This window comes from Arachis hypogaea, chromosome 8 (assembly GCF_003086295.3).
Source record: "Arachis hypogaea cultivar Tifrunner chromosome 8, arahy.Tifrunner.gnm2.J5K5, whole genome shotgun sequence".
Classification (NCBI taxonomy): domain Eukaryota; kingdom Viridiplantae; phylum Streptophyta; class Magnoliopsida; order Fabales; family Fabaceae; genus Arachis; species Arachis hypogaea.
The window spans coordinates 7,110,054-7,128,657 of record NC_092043.1 but is presented as its reverse complement, the minus strand read 5'-3'; the positions used below and the strand labels follow the sequence as shown (position 1 = coordinate 7,128,657).

The window sequence follows — 18,604 nt, the reverse complement described above, 5'->3', positions numbered from 1 at the left end:
TATTTTTTATTTTTCTCTTTAATTGCTCTTAAATTATTTTTCAATAATTATTCAGATAATAAAAATCTTAAAATGATAATTATTGACTCATTGTTTTTTTGACTAACTAATATTTTGATTTGTGTTTGTTATATAGTTATACAAGACTACGGGGTTGGTTATTTGAAAAGGAGTATCATTGTTGATTCGACTGAATTTTAAGAAAAATACTATGAGAAGAGGTGTATTTGGTGGGAATTATGAAAATGACACTACTATCAAATTTCAAGAGAAACATCACGTCAATTGAAAAGAAAAGAGAAAAGAAAAGATAACGTAAATTTTGGAGCTCTGGTAGAAAAATAATTTATAAATAATTACTGTATATATCACAAGGGGTAATTTACCCTTTATTTTAAAAAAAAAATAGAATAAAATTCACCTATTAATTATGCTGAATATTAATACTAGAATGATCTATTTATACTTTATTTTATATTTATTTTCTTTCTTATTTATTTATTTATTTATTTTCTCTTCTTTATTTATTTATTTCACAACAAAAAGAAGCCCATGGCTGCATTTGTTACTAGAAATCTGAAACAGAACAAAAATAATTTAAAAAAATAAGAAAGTTAAATAGATGATACCAACATATGGTCATTTTGAGTGACGCATACTTCTTCCCCTTAACTAGTAATCTTGGGCATGCAATCTCAATTGCTCAAACAAGATTATCTCCAGGATTATGATATCTATGGTTCTATCGCAAAAAATAAAGAGACGATGAGATCATGAGAGACATAACCAATTTAGACAAAAAAAGACAACTATGTCCGTGTCCTGTTACAAATTTTTCTTAGCTTTTTGTATACAAAATCTCAGGGAACCAAAAAGTAATGAAGATAGAACTTTTCTGTCTAAATATATCCTAATTTTCGTCTCAAAGCATTTACCACACAACCTCACAATGATACTGGAATCAGTGGAATAAAATCCTCTACGAAATTAAGTGCTAAATCAGTGATAGGTAAATCAATTTCTTTCTGTTCACTTCCCCTCTAATTACCTGAATCTTTAGAAGTAAGCATACTAAAAGAACCATATCAATGGTAAGGAAAAGAAACTAAATGCATGAGTGGATTAAGCTAAACAAAAAATATTATACAGATATATGTAAAATGGCATAGTTTGCAGCAGATACTGTTCTCAAAAGATTTCTCAAGTTGATATCCACAGACCAGAAGATGAATCTTACAAGTTCAATTGTAGTCATATAGCACAAGGGAATAATGCAAGTTGGAGAAAACAATAAGAAATTTCAAATTGGGTAAGGCAAGAACTTCCTGTACAAGACGACCAGCACAAACCATGAACGAACGTAGACATAAAAGACGATCAAGCAGCATTGTAATTCATACGGGAGTGCTACCAGTTCTCCCTAACTATTTTTGACTTCTCGAGTATGAATTTCCCTTCCTTGTACTTCTGGGATGCTTCGTAAGCTTTTTCATACTTCCAACCCAAGACCTCACGGCAATCACCACAATAAACATCAGCAACGGTGTGAAGGCCAGTCATGAGATGCCTGTCTTCTTTTGGTCCTGTGACAACATTCATGGCATGGGAAAAAAGAAAAGCTCGGCCGTTTCTTCCCTAAGTTATATGAAGAATATCAGAACCTGATCAAGTAATGCTTTTGCAAGATGTAAAACCAAAGAAAAATGAAGTTGACATATCAAGGTCAACAGTGAGATTCCTATAGTTGGGATGCATGTGAAGTCCAAATGAAAAAACAGATATCCCTGGAGCACTGTTAAAATCTCAGAAAGATGAAACGATGATAAGCATGAAAATGTATAGATAAATTCTATTTGTACATCACTTTGTGTGGACATAATAATACATGATAACCATTTGATGCGTCGGAAAAGACAGTTGCAATAGAATTTAAAATAAACACAACCATGTTTTTGGCTGTAGATTGGAGAAGTATGTTGCAACAACATATCCAAGAACCATGTTCGTATATCATGGCTCGCTGTTGGCAATCATCGTGATATGAGGCTCAGCAAATGCCTCTCTACCACATTTGAAATGATGTTTTCAACAAAAAATCATACTTGCTATGATGATAACCAAACATTGCAATTCAATGCAACTGTCGTTTTCTGAACAGGCAAAATAATTGATTGTAAACAATGTCTTAAGCATTGCCAACCAGAATCGACATTATCACCATCAGTTTCACTCTATCACTGCTCCACAGACTACACTATAACAAGCATGAAAATGTTCAATTTACTTGGAGCAGTAATGCATCAAGAAATTCATCAGTGCTGACATATAGAGTATGGATGCATTCGATTATTTCTATGATTGAGAAATGTACATTGTCAACTGAACCACAGAATTCACAGGGTTCCAGTGATTCACTGCATTCCCAGAATATTTTCCATTCCTAAAATCACCCCACTCTGCCTATCCTTATCACAAAACATATTCTAGCAGTAATCATAACCCTAAATTAATAAAGTCATCAAATTCAGCTACCACTGTACCTTTCAAATACCTTGAATAGGTGGATAAGTGTTTGGATTGAAGGGGGAAAACAGAGTAAAGATAAGTGAAATAACATAAAGAGGATAGGCAGTTGCAGATGGAGAAATTTCACAAAGCCGCAGTAAAATTCACATCTAAGATATAAGAATAAGTAACATTCCCATCAAAATCCTGGTCCCCCAAAATATAAAGATAGCAAAGCAGAAAAAAGGGATGAGAAAGAGAAAGGAAGAAAAGAAAAAGAGAGAAAAAAGGATGTTTCTTCACCTGAAAAGCCTTAGAAATGATATCATCATGGAGTGACACATGGTTTCTACAATTACAGCAACTGTACAAGCGAGGCCCTATCAGTTCCGCCATGAAATTGGTACAGAATTTTCAGATCAAATACCTCACTGCTGCAAAATTCAAACCGAATCTCAGTTACCCCAAGATGGAAAGGTTAAACCTTTATATTGCAATTGAATCAGATACAGAAAAAAAAGTTAGAGCTGATGAAACTCGAAAGTTGTTTACCTGCAATATGCTAAGTGATGATGACACAAAACTCTGCAATATTAAGATAAGAATCACAATTTAAATTCAATTAAATTAAAAAGGCGTTAGCGTGAAGGAGTAGGCTAGGATTAATTGATCACAAAGCTGAGTGAAGATTCCCAATTTAAGAGTCTAGAAAAAAGAAGAGAGATATGTGGCCATCAGATAAAGACAGAGCCTTTTAATTTAAGGGCTAAAAATGCATAGTAACTATTGTGAAGAATATTAATGTGTTTTCGTATTATAATGCCTCATTTGATTTGAGTTAAAAATGTACCTGATCACTGATCAGAATTCACAACCCTGTGGCCACGGAACTAACAAAAAAAACATGGGGATCGATGAGGACTGAGCCAGAAAAATCAAACTTGGATTTGTCCATATAATAATAATAATAATAATAATAATAAAGGACGAAGAGAGGCACGGGATGATAAATGTATGTGGAATGGTAAATCAGGAATTATTCGTTGCTTAAGAATGAAATGGGGGTTAAGTCAAGGCAATGATAAGTATCGGAAACTGTCAAACATTTATAATAGATATAAATAAATAAATAGAAAGAGGAGCGAAAGATGAGAAGGAAGCTGTCATTGTTGCAAGAGATGAGTCACTAGGATTGTGGGGTATGCAACTCAAATACTGGTTCTGACTGTGATTTGGTATTTAATTTTGAAATTTATTATTTGAGAGAGTTGAGTTAGGTAGTGATGGTAGTGGTGGCATGAAATCTACGCTGGCGAAGTGACATGTATCCATGGGCGTGCCAAATTTTACAAACCTAGGTAAATTCGTGAACAATTGTTTTTTGTGGACAAAGTTTCTCAACAATATTTTGGGCCAAAAAAAGAAATGCTATCTTCAATTTATTTTTGGTTGACTTGACAAAGGAAACAGAAACAAAAACAAAAAAAAAAGAAAAGAAAGCATACAAGACTGGAAGAAGGAACCAGTCTGCTTCTGCTCTAATGATCACATCAAGTTCCTCTCTTAGAGATAACCGTTCAGTATAATCAAACGTCCTTCGAGCTCCTCTTTTAGCCATCCAATTCGCAATGCTATTAGCTTCACGATGTACCAGATCAAAGTAGACTTCCCAATTGTTAGAGACAAGTTCTTGAATTTTTATCACAAGGTCTCTCTCAGGATATTGATGGATTTGAAGGAGGAGGTACACCTCTAAACAATCAATTTCACACACCACCTGCTTAATGCCATAATTTCTAGCCAAAACCATACCCTTCCAAAGAGCCAAAAGCTCACATATGAGAATACTCCACTCCGACAAAGTCCTAAGGCAACCTTTAACCCAGTTTTCTTTAGAATCTCTAAAAACACAACCAAACCTTGCTATAATTCCAGCATGACCAACACTGACGTCACTATTCAACTTGAAAAAAGTTTGACGGAGGAAGGGTCCAAATCTTATTTTGCATCTCAGGAACAAACAGCATTTTCTTTGTCACAATACTTTCAAAACTCACGCCGTTTTCTTAGCAAGAAAAACCACCTTGCTAAACGCCCAAGCCTCATCTGGAACAAAAATATCATTGCATTGATCCCGCCAAATCTACCACTGTTAAAGTGGTGAGTTTTGAAAGGTGAAAGAGGGACTTCACGAAACTCAGAGAAGGGAGAGTGTGTATCTTGTTCACATCTCAATCACCATTCTACTGAAAAATAGAAATGCAAAAACTGAACATACAAAGGAATACTGTTGATATATATATAGTCACTAATTACTCTACTGCTAACTAATTTTTCTAAGCCCACTACACTAACTAATTAGTAGAAGTGTTAAGTCATGTAACACCCCCTTTCAAGCCAGAACCAGTTATATCCATCATTCTGAGCTTGTCATGACAGTCTTGAAACATCTTTGGAGTTAAGGCTTTAGTCAATATATCTGCAGTTTGATTAACAGTTGAAATAGGAAGCAATTTTGTCACTTGTTCCTGCCATTTGTCTCGAACAACATGACAATCCATCTCTATATGCTTAGTTCTTTCATGAAAAACTGGATTGGCCGCAACATGCAAGGCCGATTGACTATCACAATATATTGCAATTGGCTTACTCAATTCAATCTTCAAGTCTCCAAGTATATTTGTGATCCATTGCGCTTCTCTGGTAGCCATTGCAAGGGCCCTATATTCTGCCTCACATGAAGAACTGGCCACTGTGTTTTGTTTCTTGCTTTTTCAGGATACAATAGAAGTTCCTATGAAGAAACAATACCCTGAAATTGATCTCCTTGTGTCTGAGCAGGCTCCCCAATCACTGTCTGAAAAATCAGTTGGTTCCAAGTCAGTTTGGGATGAGAACATTAGACCCATGGCAGGTTTGGCCTTGAGGTATCTTAATACTCTGATGGCTGCTTCAAAGTGTTTGTCAGTAGCACAGTCTAAGAATTGGCTTAATTTTCCTACTGCATATCCAATATCAGGTCGGGTATTGGTCAAATAGAGTAATCTTCCTACTAATCTTCTATATTCAGATGCTGAATTGAGTAAACTTCCTGAATCTTTTGCCAATTTTATTGTGTAATCCATTGGTGTAGTTGCTGCCTTTGCATCCATTAATCCATACTCCTTCAATAGGTCGATGCAATATTTTCGTTGACATACTGCAATGCCCCTCTTGCTTCGAGCTATTTCAAGGCCTAGAAAAAAATTTAAGTCACCCAAATCTTTGATCTTAAACAAATCATGCAAGTGCTTCTTGACAGACCCAATTTCATCCATGTTATTTCCAGCAACAATTAAGTCATCTACATATACCAAGATGGCTGTAAATTGTGAACCATGACATTTTGTGAAGAGACTATAATCATTTCGAGATTGAGTGTAGCCAAAATCGATCAAAGTGGTTGATAATTTGGTGTTCCATTGTCTGCTGGCCTGCTTCAAACCATACAAGGATCTGTCTAATCTACAAACTAAGTATGGTGAAGGTAATGTTAAACCTGGAGGGGGTCGCATGTATACTTCTTCAGCTAAATCTCCATGTAAAAATGCAGTGTTGACATCTAATTGGTGTACAAACCAATTCTTTACGGCTGCTATTGACAAAATTATCCTCAGTGTGTTCATTTTTACCACGGGACTGTAGGTTTCAAAGTAATCCACCCCTGCTGTTTGAGTGAAGCCTTGAGCTACAAGTCTTGCCTTGTATCTCTCCACAGATTCATTAGGATTCAATTTCAACCTGAACACCCATTTGCACCCTACTGCTTTTTTAGCATGAGGAAGCTTGGTAAGAGTCCAAGTTCGGTTTTCCTTTAGAGCAATTAATTCTGCATTGATAGCTTCTTGCCAGTTTGGATCACAAACTGCCTCAGCATAGGTTTTTGGTTCTTTGTATTTGGCAAGGTTGAATTTTTGTGTGATTGACTCAGGTGATAAAGGAAGAAGAGAAACTGGGGACTCAGACTCAAAGAAAAGAATGGAAGACTTGTCAAAAAATTGATCTGCCTGGTTTAGTAACATATTTGTGTAATTTTCAAAAAAATCTTGAGAAGAATATGATAAATTGTGTGAAATGTTAGAAAAATCATTTGCTGATGCATTCATGCTATTGCAGTGATAATCATTGAGGTATGTGGGACGTCTTCTTTCTCTTAAGGGTCTTCTAGGTTGTGATGCTATGTCAGGAAATAGATGCATGTTTGAGTTAGTGTGGTGATGCGGTGATGGATGTAAAGAATCTAAATGAGATGATAGATGCATGGTATCTAACCAACCTTGGAAAAAAGAAGGTTCATCTAGATCTAGAAATGGATCCTCAAATAAAGATGCATGATGCAATTTTGGGACAGTTTGCATTTGTCTATTTTCATCATTGCTTGAAAGTTCCTGTAATGCAAATGGGAAAAAATTTTCATAGAATTGAACATTTCTAGAAATGAAAATGTTTCTACTCTTAACATTGTAAAGAATGTGTCCTTTAACTCCATCTTTGACCCCCAAGTATACACACTTGAGAGCTCTTTCATCTAGTTTTGTTCTATGTGTTGTTAATGTTGATGCATATCCGAGACAGCCAAACACCTTGAGGTATGATATATCAGGTAATTGTTGTTTCAAAATGTAGTAGGGTGACTGGTTTTGCAGTAGAGTACTAGGAATTCTGTTTATTAGATGCACCGAATGTCCTACTGCAAAGTTCCAGAACCTTTTAGGCATGTTTGAGTGAAACATCAATGCTCTTGTAATTTCTAAAATGTGTTGATGTTTCCTCTCTACTATGCTATTTTGTTGAGGAGTCTCAACACAGGTAGTTTGATGTATTATACCCTTAGATGCATAGAAATTTGGCAGCTTAAATTCATTTCCATTATCTGTTTTAACCTTTTTAACTACCATGCCAAACTGAGTTTCAACCATTTTAACATAATTTTTGACCAAATCAGTGGCTTCTCCTTTTGATTTCATAAAATATAGCCATGTAAATCTACTTTTGTCGTCAACCACAGTTAAAAAGTATTTGAAACCAGAAATTGAAACTGTATTTATAGGTCCCCAAATGTCCATATGGACAATGTCAAATTTATTTTCACTCTTTGAAACTCTAGTTGCATATGGTAATCTTTTTTGTTTTGCATAGTGACATGAGTCACAAGGATTATTACAAGCAGAAAAATTCTAAGTCATTGTATTCTTTTTTCATTACAACAATTCTATCATGAGGTATGTGTCCTAATTTGAGGTGCCAGAGCTCAGAGTTATCTAATTGTGCAGGCTGAACAGCTAGTGCAGATGCAGATGAAAGAATAGATGAAGATGCAGATTGTGCAGGCTGAATAGTCAGTGCAGATGTAAATGAAAGAACAGATGAAGATGCAGCTTGAACAGGTATGAGGTTTTCAAAATCATACAAGCATCTTCTCTGTTCAGCTACACCAATTGTCTTCATGGTAATCTTTTCCTGAATTTCACAACCAAATTCATTAAATGTAAGTTTTAATTTTGAATCGGCAGTCAATTTAGACACAGATATTAGATTAAACTTGAATGTTGGAATATAAAACACATGAAACAATTTAAACTGGTCTGAGAATACTATGGTTCCTGCATATTGGGTTATTGTACTGGTACCATCAGGCATATTAATAAGAACAGGTTTTATTTGATATAGACACTGAAAGAATGACTTTGAATAGACAACATGATTTGTAGCACCCGAGTCAATGACCCAGGATTTTGGACTGAAATTAGACATTGACATTATGTAAGAGATACCTTGACTTGACGGAAGTGTGGTGGCAACAATTTGATTTATGCTATGCTTTGGTTGTGCATCTTGCTGATTCAAGAGAGCTAATAATGCTTCCTTTTGCTCTAAAGTAAAGCCAAGCTCAGAATTGCCAAATGCTTCTTGAGATTGATTGCTATTATCATCACTTTCTTCAGCAACCAAATTGTTAATAGAGGCACCACCATTCTTGAAATGAGGAGGGAACCCATGCTTTTTATAGCATGTGTCTATTAGATGGCCATTTTTGCCACAATGACTACACTGTTTTGAACCTCTTCCAGTCTTGTGATAATTGCCATGGCCTCCCCTACCTCCTTTGCCTCTACCCCTTCCTCTAATAATTCCACCATCAGTTCTTGCATTGGTTATCAATGCCTTCCCTTCAACTATTTCATTCATGTTAAACTACCTCTCTTGCTGAAGCAAATCAGAAAAAACTGCGTCTACTTTGGGCAATGGTTTCATCAGCATGATTTGAGATCGTACAGTAGAATATTGATCATTCAATCCACGCAAGAGTCTTACAACACTTGAGTCTTCCTTATAACCTCTCAATATATTCAATTCACAGGTGCAGTTTTCAGAACATCTTGAACAGATCGGAATCGGGCGCAAATTATCTAATTCTTCCCAAATCTCTTTCAATTTTGTATAGTAAGCAGTAATTGTTAACTCTCCTTGTCTTGTAGCAAATAGATCTTCCTCTAGTTCTGCAATTCTATATATGTCTCCGTGACAGTACCTATGCTTTAATTCTTTCAACAATTCCTCAGCAGAATTTATCCACACTACACTCTTAGCTATCTCAGGGCTTAAAGATTGATTAATCAAAGAAACTACATATGTGTTAGACCGTTCCCATGCTTCAAACAACGCAGTTCCTCTTTCAGGTTTTTTAATTGATCCATTTACAAATCCTAGTTTATTCTTTGATGTAAGTGTTCTCCACATAGCTTTCTCCCAAATTTGATAATTGTTTCCTACTAAAAGAGTCGAAAGTAAAGAAGAACCTGAATTTTCTCCGGGATGCAGAAAATAGGGACTCGCTGGATCCAATGCAGGATTTGATTGCGTTCTTGTTGCATTCGATTGCATAAGATTGATCTGGTTAACCAAACTTGCAAGAGCCTGAATGTCTACAGAAGAGAACGGTGGATTGTTATCTGACGCCATTTCTTCAATTTCTTGCTCTGGATTCAATTTTAAAGAAAATTTCAAGAACTGATGGATTTGTGAAATTTTCGCCCTAGAACTCGCTGATCGGATCACTATTTGTCTGGACTAGTTTTGTGCAGAACAAAGTAGCTCTCATCAATCTCTATTGTGTGAGTTCAAAGGAGAAGGAAGAAGAAGAAGAAACAAAGAAGATGAAGAAACGGAGAAGAAGATGAAATTGAAGAAGAAAGAAAGAAGGAGAAGAAGATGAAATTGAATTTGCAAGAAGAAGGAATTGAAACTACATGCAGGTTAATTGAAGACGAGATGAAGTTGCATTCAAGTTTCTTTCGAAGTTTCTCAACCCTTCTATCCACGCTCACCGCACCATGTTAAAGTGGTGAGTTCTGGAAGGTGAAAGAGAGACTTCACGAAACTCAGAGAAGGGAGAGTGTGTATCTTGTTCACATCTCAATCACCATTCTACTGAAAAATAGAAATGCAAAAACTGAACATACAAAGGAATACTGTTGATATATATAGTCACTAATTACTCTACTGCTAACTAATTTTTCTAAGCCCAGTACACTAGCTAACTAGTAGAAGTGTTAAGTCATGTAACAACTACAAACCAGGAACGATAAGATAACAGTTCTCACTCATAGCCTTTCGAATCCAAACCTCTAAGAAAACTTAATTAGCATTTCGCTGTAAGGAAGGATCAAGATTATTTCCACACCGCCTTAGCTTTGCCATAATATCTAATGCAATGAGCAACTAATTCCGCCCCTTCGTGACACCTGGGACAAATCTCATTAATTGCCAAGCCGCACTTATGACGAAAGCTTTGAGTCGGAAGAGAATCATGGAGACAAGGCCAAATGAGGAATTTGGTCTTTTCTGAAATCTTAGATTTCCACACCCAATCCCAATTCGGATCATCTCTCCATCAAAACTGCTACTTAGCTAGCCAAGAATACCCATCCTGAATGCTATACACCCCGTTAATTGAAAAAAAAAAATTGAGAAGATCTATTCGCGTACATTATAGAGTAACTGCAGAAAGAAAGTTTGTTTAAGAGAGCTAAATACTGAAAGGGTGCAAATTTGACCTAACAACGTCTCTATCTAACTCTATATAAGGAAGGAATTGCATTCTTTACAAATCAGAAAAGAGAACGCCTCTCCTGAGCTGCTTTAGTGTAGATTTAAGAATTTGCAAATATCTCCTTCCAATGATTCAAAATCTCCTTTCATTACTCTTAAGCAAATGTACAAAACTTTTGCACTTTCAACACGCAGAAACAGTGTGGATTCCATACCTGAAATCTACGTAAAAGGAGTACTGTGTAACAAAATTCTTTTCTTTTCTTTTTTTTTTTTACTGTTTACACCGGTATAATAGATTAGTGGCCAAGCACATTTATGATGGACTCTAAAATCAGATCATAGACCCAGAAAATGAGAGCTCGTCCATCGTTGGTGGTATACAACTCTTACAGCATCTTCAATCGAGTCGCTCCATCTACATAAATATTCAAATCAGTGCAAATATACAATATCAAGCACTCAGTAGAGGATTCAAATTTTGGGCAAAAGAAGAAATGCATGGAAATTTAATTGGCTTTTCAATGTAACACCAAAAAGTTCTATTTGTTCAAATCAACATAAGAAAGAGAAATCTGAAAAGCGTTGTTTTTTATTGCGACATCAAAGAACAAAGATATGAGACCTACATGAATTACTATGGAATATGAAAGGAGGAAAACATGTATCATTCAATACCTTCCAAAGACCATCATTGAGATAATGCAGGTTGTCAACCCCAATTCCCTTGTTGATTGCTTTTCTGAAACCATGAAAGTAATTTAACTTCGTGAGTGGAACAATAACCAGGGAAGGCTTGCAACTCCAATTCCCTGATTTTATACCAGACACGTCATAACATCACTTTGTTTCTGCATTGACTTCCTTTTCTAAGTTTTATTCCTTGATCAGAAGCAAAAATGCTGAGACATAGATGCAAGCAATATTGATATTATAAGCAATGAAGGTATAAACATAGTCTTCAGGTGAGCTAGTTCCATTAACACACCATAAACCAAGATCTAGGTTTTTCTTTCACGTCAACTTTTTTTTCCTGAATCATTTATGGCAGAGTATTGACAACTAGAAATTCTAACAGATACCATGCTTATCAATTAAGTGGTGATTCATTCAGTCCATTCTTCACTAGTTAACATGCTAATGGTGTTTTCACCAACTTACATGAAGACATTATTAGCTAAATACGAACAGGCTGAATACATAACTTTATATTAACTTAAAAGAAGGAACCTCTGGCAGAGTTTGAATAGTTGGGCCAAAAGAATAATTTATTTCACTCAGCATGTCCCATGTAATAAGAGATAAGGCAAGCTTCTTACATGTCTTTTGCTGACATTTTTGTAAAGCCAATAGCAAGAGCATGCTGTTTCCCTTCAGCCATGACAGCCTGAGACCAGATAAATGCATGATATGCCAAAAGTTAGTATAAATACACCACGACCAAATGCAAACTTTGTGTATAACAACTAGTTAAGAAAAAGATGTCAGTACCACAGGACTTTCAGCCTCCACTTCCTCATCCAAAGCACCACCAGGAGACGTAAGGCCAGGGCACATTATGTTTGCACCCGACAACACAAATCTTATTGCACCACGGTCAACTTGTAGTTTCTTCATTATATTTGGATCTGTAAAACCAAAAGCAATAATACAATTCATATGAAATATAAGAGATGAACACTTGCAAAACTTTATACCAATTCAGAATTTCCGTTCATTACTCCTCTAACATTATATGCATAGAAGAAGCCAATAAACCATGTTATTGAATGTTTTCCTTTATTCTGCTGCTGTAATAGAAATCAATCCCAACCACCAAACTTCCGCTGCCATGCTTAAGAAACGGATGCAAAGTTAAATCCGACTAATGTCTAATCACCATTTTTATTTGAGCTCTGTACCAATTTCTATACAAAGTTAAATCTATGTCACACAATCATGGGTAAGCTTCATAACTGTTTTGATTGGATACACATGCAATAAAGAACCATGGAAGATAACCAGTCAAATCACTCACTGGAATGCAATGAAAATTATTCATCAACTTGCACATTTATTCAAGAAGAAAGAGTATAGACAAGTTAAAATTAGAGGAAACACATATACGAACTTACATTGATGGAGAAGTCGCAATGTGGGCATGTATGGTCCATCCCGGACACTGAAAAACAAAGGCACATTGTTCACTAGCACCAGATTCAGATGGTTCTGACTAGAGCAGGAGCAAGAAAAATCAAGCAGTTAGCACTTAACAACCATAAAATTTGTGAAACAACGAAACGCACAATCAAAAATAAATAAATAACAAACCATTTAGCAACTATAAGAGGGGACTTCTTAGGAAGTATATCATCCAATACTGGTTCCAAACCAGGATACTACAAAGGCGTAACTGAAGTCAGTGCCATAAATAACATAAGAGTGCAACGAGAAGATAAATTCATACTTTGTTGGATTTGTTATGTCAAGGTTAAAATTTACAACAAAAAGCCAAGCCCAAAAAAGGAATTTCACCTCCTCTGCGATACTTTGTCGAATTTTTCGTTGAACAGAGGCCTTCACTTGATTCTGAGCAGACACATCCTCAAACGAAAATCTGAAAATGAACTCACAAAAAAGGGGTCCTTATTATTTTCTTTTTAAAGCAGTTAAATCTGAATGTATATAGGCAGAGACACATAACAGCTTGAATTCAGGGAACGAAAAAGTGAGAATCTGATTCAGAGGGTTTCGTGTGGTTCCGATTAAGACACCATGCAATTATTATTAACAAAACCCGAACAAATAATAGGAAAGGAAATTAGAAATTGAAAACCGAAATTAAAAAGAAAAAAAAAAAAGAAGGAAGAGGAGGAACGGCATGAGAATCTAGATAGTAATATTGAGTAGATATCCGTGTAGGTAAGCATGTGTTTGGAGCGTACTTTTTGAACATCTTTGTTGAGGTTTTCAAGTGTGATGTGAAGAATGAAGCGAGTTTGATCGATGAGAATGCCACTCAGAAAGCTACACACTGACCACTGCAGACACTCAGGAAGAAGAGATGCAAACGCAACTCAATTGTCGATGGGCCTAACCCTACTTTCTACTCATATTTTGGGCCTCATCTGGCTCAAAAAAAAAAATGGATGCCTATTTTTTAAGATATTACATTACATATTTACAACCATTCAAGTCTTTCCATAATTTTCATTCATGCATAAAGAGTATAGTATTACATGGGATGAAATGTTGCATAAATATTCAAGTATGAAAACAATAGGGTTAGTAGTTAAATTCATCCTGAATGATCACCTATTTTTTAGATTAGTTCTCAAATAATTTTTTTAATTATATTAGTCAGATAAAATGTAAATTAAATTGATCATTCCGTTAGTTAGTTGATGATGTGTCACGTTAAGTGACACGTGGCATGATGATAAATCACATTATACGTCATTATCTAATTAACGGAAAGACCAATTTGACTTACGTTTTATCTTTTAAGGACTAATATAACTAAAAAATGATTTGAGGACTAATTTAAAGAATAAATAATCTTTCAAGACGAATTTAACTATTAACTCGAAAACAATATGAATGATTAAGAATGGTTCCTAAAAATAAGAAGATTGTTTATCAAGTAGACCTAATTGAGCAAGGCCTTTAGCTGCAAGACTTTTCAAACGGCTGTCTTTGCTCTGAGTTATGTCCACCAAGGGCATTGTGGCCATAGCCTTATACTTATTTCTCACTTCATCAAGTTGAAAGATTTGGCCTAATGCTGTTAGAGTTTTTTCCTGCAACCTTGAAGCTGGAACACTCAAGAGCTTTATCATTGGTGCAACAGCGTTTGCATCCACCAGCACCTTACTTCCACTATAATGTGTTTGGCCGTCAAGCAAAGTCATTAGAGCATCTAAAGATGCTTCGCATGTTCCAACGTCTTGTTCCGAGAGCATCCGCACAAGGGGTTCCAAGGCCTTCCCTTGTAACATGCAGAATGAAGACTCTATCGTACATGTACCTAAATGTGCTGGGCACCCTGTTTCCTGTGCTGTGAAGCACCGTTTCAAAACGCTCGCCTTCTTTATCGGCTTGCTCAAGCAGTATGAGCTTTCAGAAAGCTGCTTCATCGAAATAGCTGCCTTCTGTTTTGAAAGAGGTGTTCCAGAAGCCAGCAATTGCACCAACACCGGGATCATGCCTGCTTCAGCTACTCTCTTCTGCCACTCCGGATTTGCCGACACAGTAAATCGACCAAGGGCTTCGACAGAATTCTCTGTCACTTGCTTTCTGTGTGAGGCATGTTTATGCTGATCTTTAAGGCATGCCGAAATAGTTTGAAGTGCCCCAGAATCCAGAAGCCACTCGGTTATGTGTGTCTCCTGTGGTAGTCTAGAGATGATGCCGATAGCAGCAACCATCTCTTCAGCGTCATCAGAAGCTTGGATGATGTTCATCAAAACCTTAATGAACCTTTCAGTTATGTGTGATGAGATATTCCTGTGGTCACCATCTTCTGTCAAGCAATAACAAAGCTTCAAGGCATTCACCCGAACTGCGTGGGTGTTAAGCTCTACCAAGTGGACCAATACTTTAGCAGCCGAGATCTGCGTTGATTGGAACAATGCAACTTGTTATTAAACAATTAATGAATGAAAATTGTTTGACATATAAAAGTAGAGACCTGTCTCAACCACATTCTGATGGTGAAGCCGGAGAGAGACTGGCATAGTGCCTGAAAGGCTTTGAGAATCATGTTTTGTACATCAAGTTCTGTCAAAGAAACCAGAGAGAAGAATTTATATACTTGTTCCTCCGAATCAAGCAACAATACACGTTCCTCTTCAGCTTGTTGGTGGGTGGTTGATATGGCAAGATGCATTATTGTTGCAACGATCAGTTCCTGCAGAGCAGGTGACTGTAAACTGTGAGAGTATAGCAACTCTAATAGCGGTCGAGTAACACCTTGCTTAATCATCAGCATGCCATTCTCCAGCAAGCTTGACAGCTTAAGTAAACACTTTACAACCACTTTCTTGATTTCCACATCATTTTCCAAGAGCAGTCCAAGAAGAGGTCTCACTGCCCCATCTTTAACTAAGGACAATTTATTCTGCTCAGTCAATTCAATTTCGGACACGGTTTCGGCCATGAGTATTTTCACATTCTTTGCTCCTACAAGTGACGGAGATTAGGAAAGCAAGACAAACAATAAACATAACAGAAATTCATGGAATACCTGTGGAAAGGTTCAGTAGCAAAGGCTTAAGATAATTTGCCTTTGCCATCTCTATAACATTTTGGTCAAGGAAAGACAGGTTCTCCAGAAGCTCATGTGCAATTTTGGCTGCTTCAACGTCATCACTATTTAACATTGTCACTATTAGAAGTATGCCTCCTTGAACGTTTCCTATGAGTTGAAGCAAGATGTTAGTTTTGGATAACTCCAAAAGCAACTTCAATGCTAGTTTGCTTTCCTCAATTTGACGCGCAAGTGAGTGAACAATCGATCGAAGTGCACCATCCACTTTTGCAATGCCTTGCTGCCATAAACAAGTGTTTGTTAGTTACTAGTTAGTCTCTTATACGCAAAACTCAAGATTGTGCTCTTTAGAGTTAACACTTAACACACCTTGTTGTCTGTGTCATCCTTTGCAAGCAAAGACAGTATGAGCAGAACACGCTTCCTTATTTCACGGTTTCTAGAACCAAGAAGTCCAATAAGAAGAGCTATGAAATTCTCCATTTTCAACCACTCTAGGTGTATCTGTCTCTCTAAGCATAGATCCTGCAGCTTGTCTAAGGATTCAAGCACTTGCTCTTGTTCATTTGTTTCAAGCAGGGACTTGATGGTAGAAATGGTGATGATTGTATTCCTGTCCTTCCACTCTTGAATAGAGTGGCGAAGAGTCTTATTGGGCCTTAAGATTCGAGTGTCGAGGGGCAACATGGTCAATGGACAGAGAGTGTTCCCTTGGGAGAACCACCTTTGTATTGCACTTCTCTCGAATGTCTTGCGAGAAGAAGTTTCAACAGGGTCCAGCATAATATCTCCAGAGATTGGACAGTAAAATGAATGCAGAGGCTCTAAAGGGGTCCTGCCTAAAGAATTTCGCTTTTCAAAGTACCTAATTTCTTTCTCTTGCACTGAGGTTATCAAATCAGCCCTTTCAAGCACTGCAATAAGCTTCTCCATGCGAAGAGCTTCTGCCACATCTTTCCTGGACCGTGCACTTTCCATTTCGCGTTTCAACTCTTGGAATTCTCTCTTCAACGCATCACTCTCCTTCGGGACACCCATGGCATCTGCAATACAACACAACAACTCATTCGCATACGTTCCATCCAAATTCCTCTCTTGTATCGCACCCTCAACTTTTTCCAAAACTTGTTCGTCTTCATCTTCATACTCCACATCTAACATCTCGCTTATATCTTTGCTTGCAAGAGGAATCAGCCTCAGGGCTCGCCTTATTTCTTCTCCGCAGCATTTCAAACGTGCAACCATCCTTCTCGAATTCATCAAAACATAAATCTTACTTCTACCGTGCCCCTCAAAAACCAGCTGCTTAGCAACCGTAATAGCTTGGTTGAGAACATCCAAGGCATCTTTCAAGCTCTCAGGATTCTCTATATCCTCTATTGGTAAAGACTTCAAAATAGAAGAGATCTTCTCCAACTGATTCGAGAACTTGTTGAAATTTTCCTTCTGAATCACAACCTCGTTCGTTAATTTGACAGTATCAAATATATTTAAGACCACCTGGGAAAGTAATTCAGCCGCTATTGCATCACTCATTTTACTTCGGATAATGATAAACTTCAGTTTTTATAAAAATTCAAAACTCGTTTTCTTCCAATCAATCTAGCATGAAGAGATGTAGAAACCTGACAAAAATGTGAATACTTGATTAATTCTTTATATCTGCAATTCTGTACCTCAGACACTGAACTTCACATGAAGTTGATAGCTGAAAGCCGTTAGATAAAAATTTAGTAAAATCAGTTGAATCATCTAACGACTTTCAATTATCAACTTCTGCAGCTTAGTTTCCACCACCTCAAACACTATACATAGGTTTTCATCCGATCAAAAGATTAAGATATAAAGTTGAAGTTCAATTATGACATATCTTCATTGACACAAATGAACGGAAAATCAAATAATTCACTTCCAATTCCCATATGTAGTGCTTAGAATGAAGCTTGGATTCTCAGAAATTGTAAGGTAAGGAACATTAGTTTAAAAAATAAATAAATACACAGACACACACAAATGCACACCAAAAAGGTCATTCCCTAACCCTGTGGCACTGAAAACAAAATCAAAGATTGAAGACAATTGGAATATAGATACTATAATATATCCTCAGCCATCAAATCCAGCAACTTTAATATATGATTATGCTACATGCTACAAAGTATAGCTTCAGAAACCAGAGAGATGCAGGAACATACCTGTGTCTTCCCAGAACTTTCTCGGAAAATGGTAAGCTGACAAAATCTCCCAGAAAACAAAAGAGAGATTAAAGAAAAATGAAATTGTGATAGAAAAATCATCTGTCCGTACTTAGACCGAGAAGTTAGGGGAAAAAATTGAAGACAGTTGATTATGGAGAAAAGTAAGCCTTGAATTGAAGAAACCATTCTCTCCATGACTGTTGACTCAGTCGGTTTCGTTGACTCAGACTCCTTAGTCGTTACTTCCAAGTTGCAACGACCAAAACTAATTACTTTTCTAATTAATATTACAATTTAATTTTGATAAATGACAAATAAAATAGTTTTACACATTACTATATTAAAATAAAAAACCCTATTTTTTAGGTCTATCAAGTTAATGTTTTTTTAGACGTCGAAGTCCAAGGCTGCAGTGTGGAACACGTAAAAGTGGCGCCAAATGCAATAACGGTGATTGTGAAACCCAAAATCCCCTCCATTTTCTAATACAATCATTTAAATAAAAATAGCTAAAACATCTTCTTTTTTAATATTTTTTAATAATTAAAATTTAAACATATAA

General features: G+C 36.4%; 4 protein-coding genes across 9 annotated transcripts; all 4 read right to left on the bottom strand.

Annotated features, from left to right (window-relative positions):
- Nucleotides 1-1,122: 1,122 nt before the first annotated feature.
- Nucleotides 1,123-3,598, bottom strand: LOC112705882 (protein yippee-like At4g27745). Of its 4 annotated transcripts, none has more exons than XM_025756887.3 (4): nt 3,356-3,598; nt 3,058-3,090; nt 2,809-2,939; nt 1,123-1,635 (listed from the first exon to the last, which is right to left on the bottom strand). In XM_025756887.3, the coding sequence occupies exons 3-4, from the start codon at nt 2,899-2,901 to the stop codon at nt 1,408-1,410; spliced, it is 321 nt and encodes a 106-aa protein (XP_025612672.1). In that variant the 5' UTR covers nt 2,902-2,939; nt 3,058-3,090; nt 3,356-3,598; the 3' UTR covers nt 1,123-1,407. The 4 variants fall into 4 exon arrangements, with proteins under 4 accessions (XP_025612672.1, XP_025612673.1, XP_025612671.1 ...); XM_025756888.3 differs by having other exon boundaries at nt 2,809-2,936; nt 3,356-3,476; XM_025756886.2 differs by lacking the exon at nt 3,356-3,598 and having other exon boundaries at nt 3,058-3,261.
- A 5,141-nt stretch (nt 3,599-8,739) lies between these two features.
- Nucleotides 8,740-9,507, bottom strand: LOC140174639 (uncharacterized). The gene has a single exon (XM_072200122.1). It carries the CDS (start codon nt 9,505-9,507, stop codon nt 8,740-8,742), a length of 768 nt encoding a protein of 255 aa, XP_072056223.1.
- Nucleotides 9,508-10,725: 1,218 nt separating this feature from the next.
- Nucleotides 10,726-13,730, bottom strand: LOC112705881 (uncharacterized). Of its 2 annotated transcripts, none has more exons than XM_025756882.3 (8): nt 13,521-13,730; nt 13,111-13,192; nt 12,907-12,974; nt 12,711-12,808; nt 12,088-12,224; nt 11,916-11,983; nt 11,275-11,338; nt 10,726-11,014 (listed from the first exon to the last, which is right to left on the bottom strand). In XM_025756882.3, the coding sequence occupies exons 1-8, from the start codon at nt 13,529-13,531 to the stop codon at nt 10,997-10,999; spliced, it is 546 nt and encodes a 181-aa protein (XP_025612667.1). In that variant the 5' UTR covers nt 13,532-13,730; the 3' UTR covers nt 10,726-10,996. The 2 variants fall into 2 exon arrangements, with proteins under 2 accessions (XP_025612667.1, XP_025612668.1); XM_025756883.3 differs by having other exon boundaries at nt 12,711-12,757; nt 13,521-13,726.
- Nucleotides 13,731-13,755: 25 nt separating this feature from the next.
- Nucleotides 13,756-18,351, bottom strand: LOC112705879 (U-box domain-containing protein 24). 2 transcript variants are annotated; one of them, XM_029288271.2, is made up of 5 exons: nt 18,040-18,351; nt 16,214-17,469; nt 15,821-16,124; nt 15,266-15,756; nt 13,756-15,188 (listed from the first exon to the last, which is right to left on the bottom strand). In XM_029288271.2, exons 2-5 carry the CDS (start codon nt 17,378-17,380, stop codon nt 14,193-14,195), a joined length of 2,958 nt encoding a protein of 985 aa, XP_029144104.1. In that variant the 5' UTR covers nt 17,381-17,469; nt 18,040-18,351; the 3' UTR covers nt 13,756-14,192. The 2 variants fall into 2 exon arrangements, with proteins under 2 accessions (XP_029144104.1, XP_025612665.2); XM_025756880.3 differs by having other exon boundaries at nt 16,214-17,344; nt 18,040-18,288.
- Between the last annotated feature and the right edge of the window lie 253 nt (nt 18,352-18,604).

Coding starts and splice junctions, on each gene's coding strand:
- LOC112705879 (XM_025756880.3), bottom strand. CDS start 18,237: ATGGAGAGAATGGTTTCTTCAATTCAAGGCTTACTTTTCTCCATAATC. Junction 15,757..15,820: donor GCTACTGAACCTTTCCACAG/GTATTCCATGAA, acceptor CGTCACTTGTAG/GAGCAAAGAATGTGAAAATA. Junction 15,189..15,265: donor TCAGAATGTGGTTGAGACAG/GTCTCTACTTTT, acceptor CAATCAACGCAG/ATCTCGGCTGCTAAAGTATT.
- LOC112705882 (XM_025756887.3), bottom strand. CDS start 2,901: ATGGCGGAACTGATAGGGCCTCGCTTGTACAGTTGCTGTAATTGTAGA. Junction 1,636..2,808: donor TCATTTCTAAGGCTTTTCAG/GTGAAGAAACAT, acceptor CATATAACTTAG/GGAAGAAACGGCCGAGCTTT.
- LOC112705881 (XM_025756882.3), bottom strand. Junction 12,809..12,906: donor CCTCTTATAGTTGCTAAATG/GTTTGTTATTTA, acceptor CTCCTGCTCTAG/TCAGAACCATCTGAATCTGG. Junction 11,984..12,087: donor TGGAGGCTGAAAGTCCTGTG/GTACTGACATCT, acceptor ATCTGGTCTCAG/GCTGTCATGGCTGAAGGGAA.
- LOC140174639 (XM_072200122.1), bottom strand. CDS start 9,507: ATGGCGTCAGATAACAATCCACCGTTCTCTTCTGTAGACATTCAGGCT.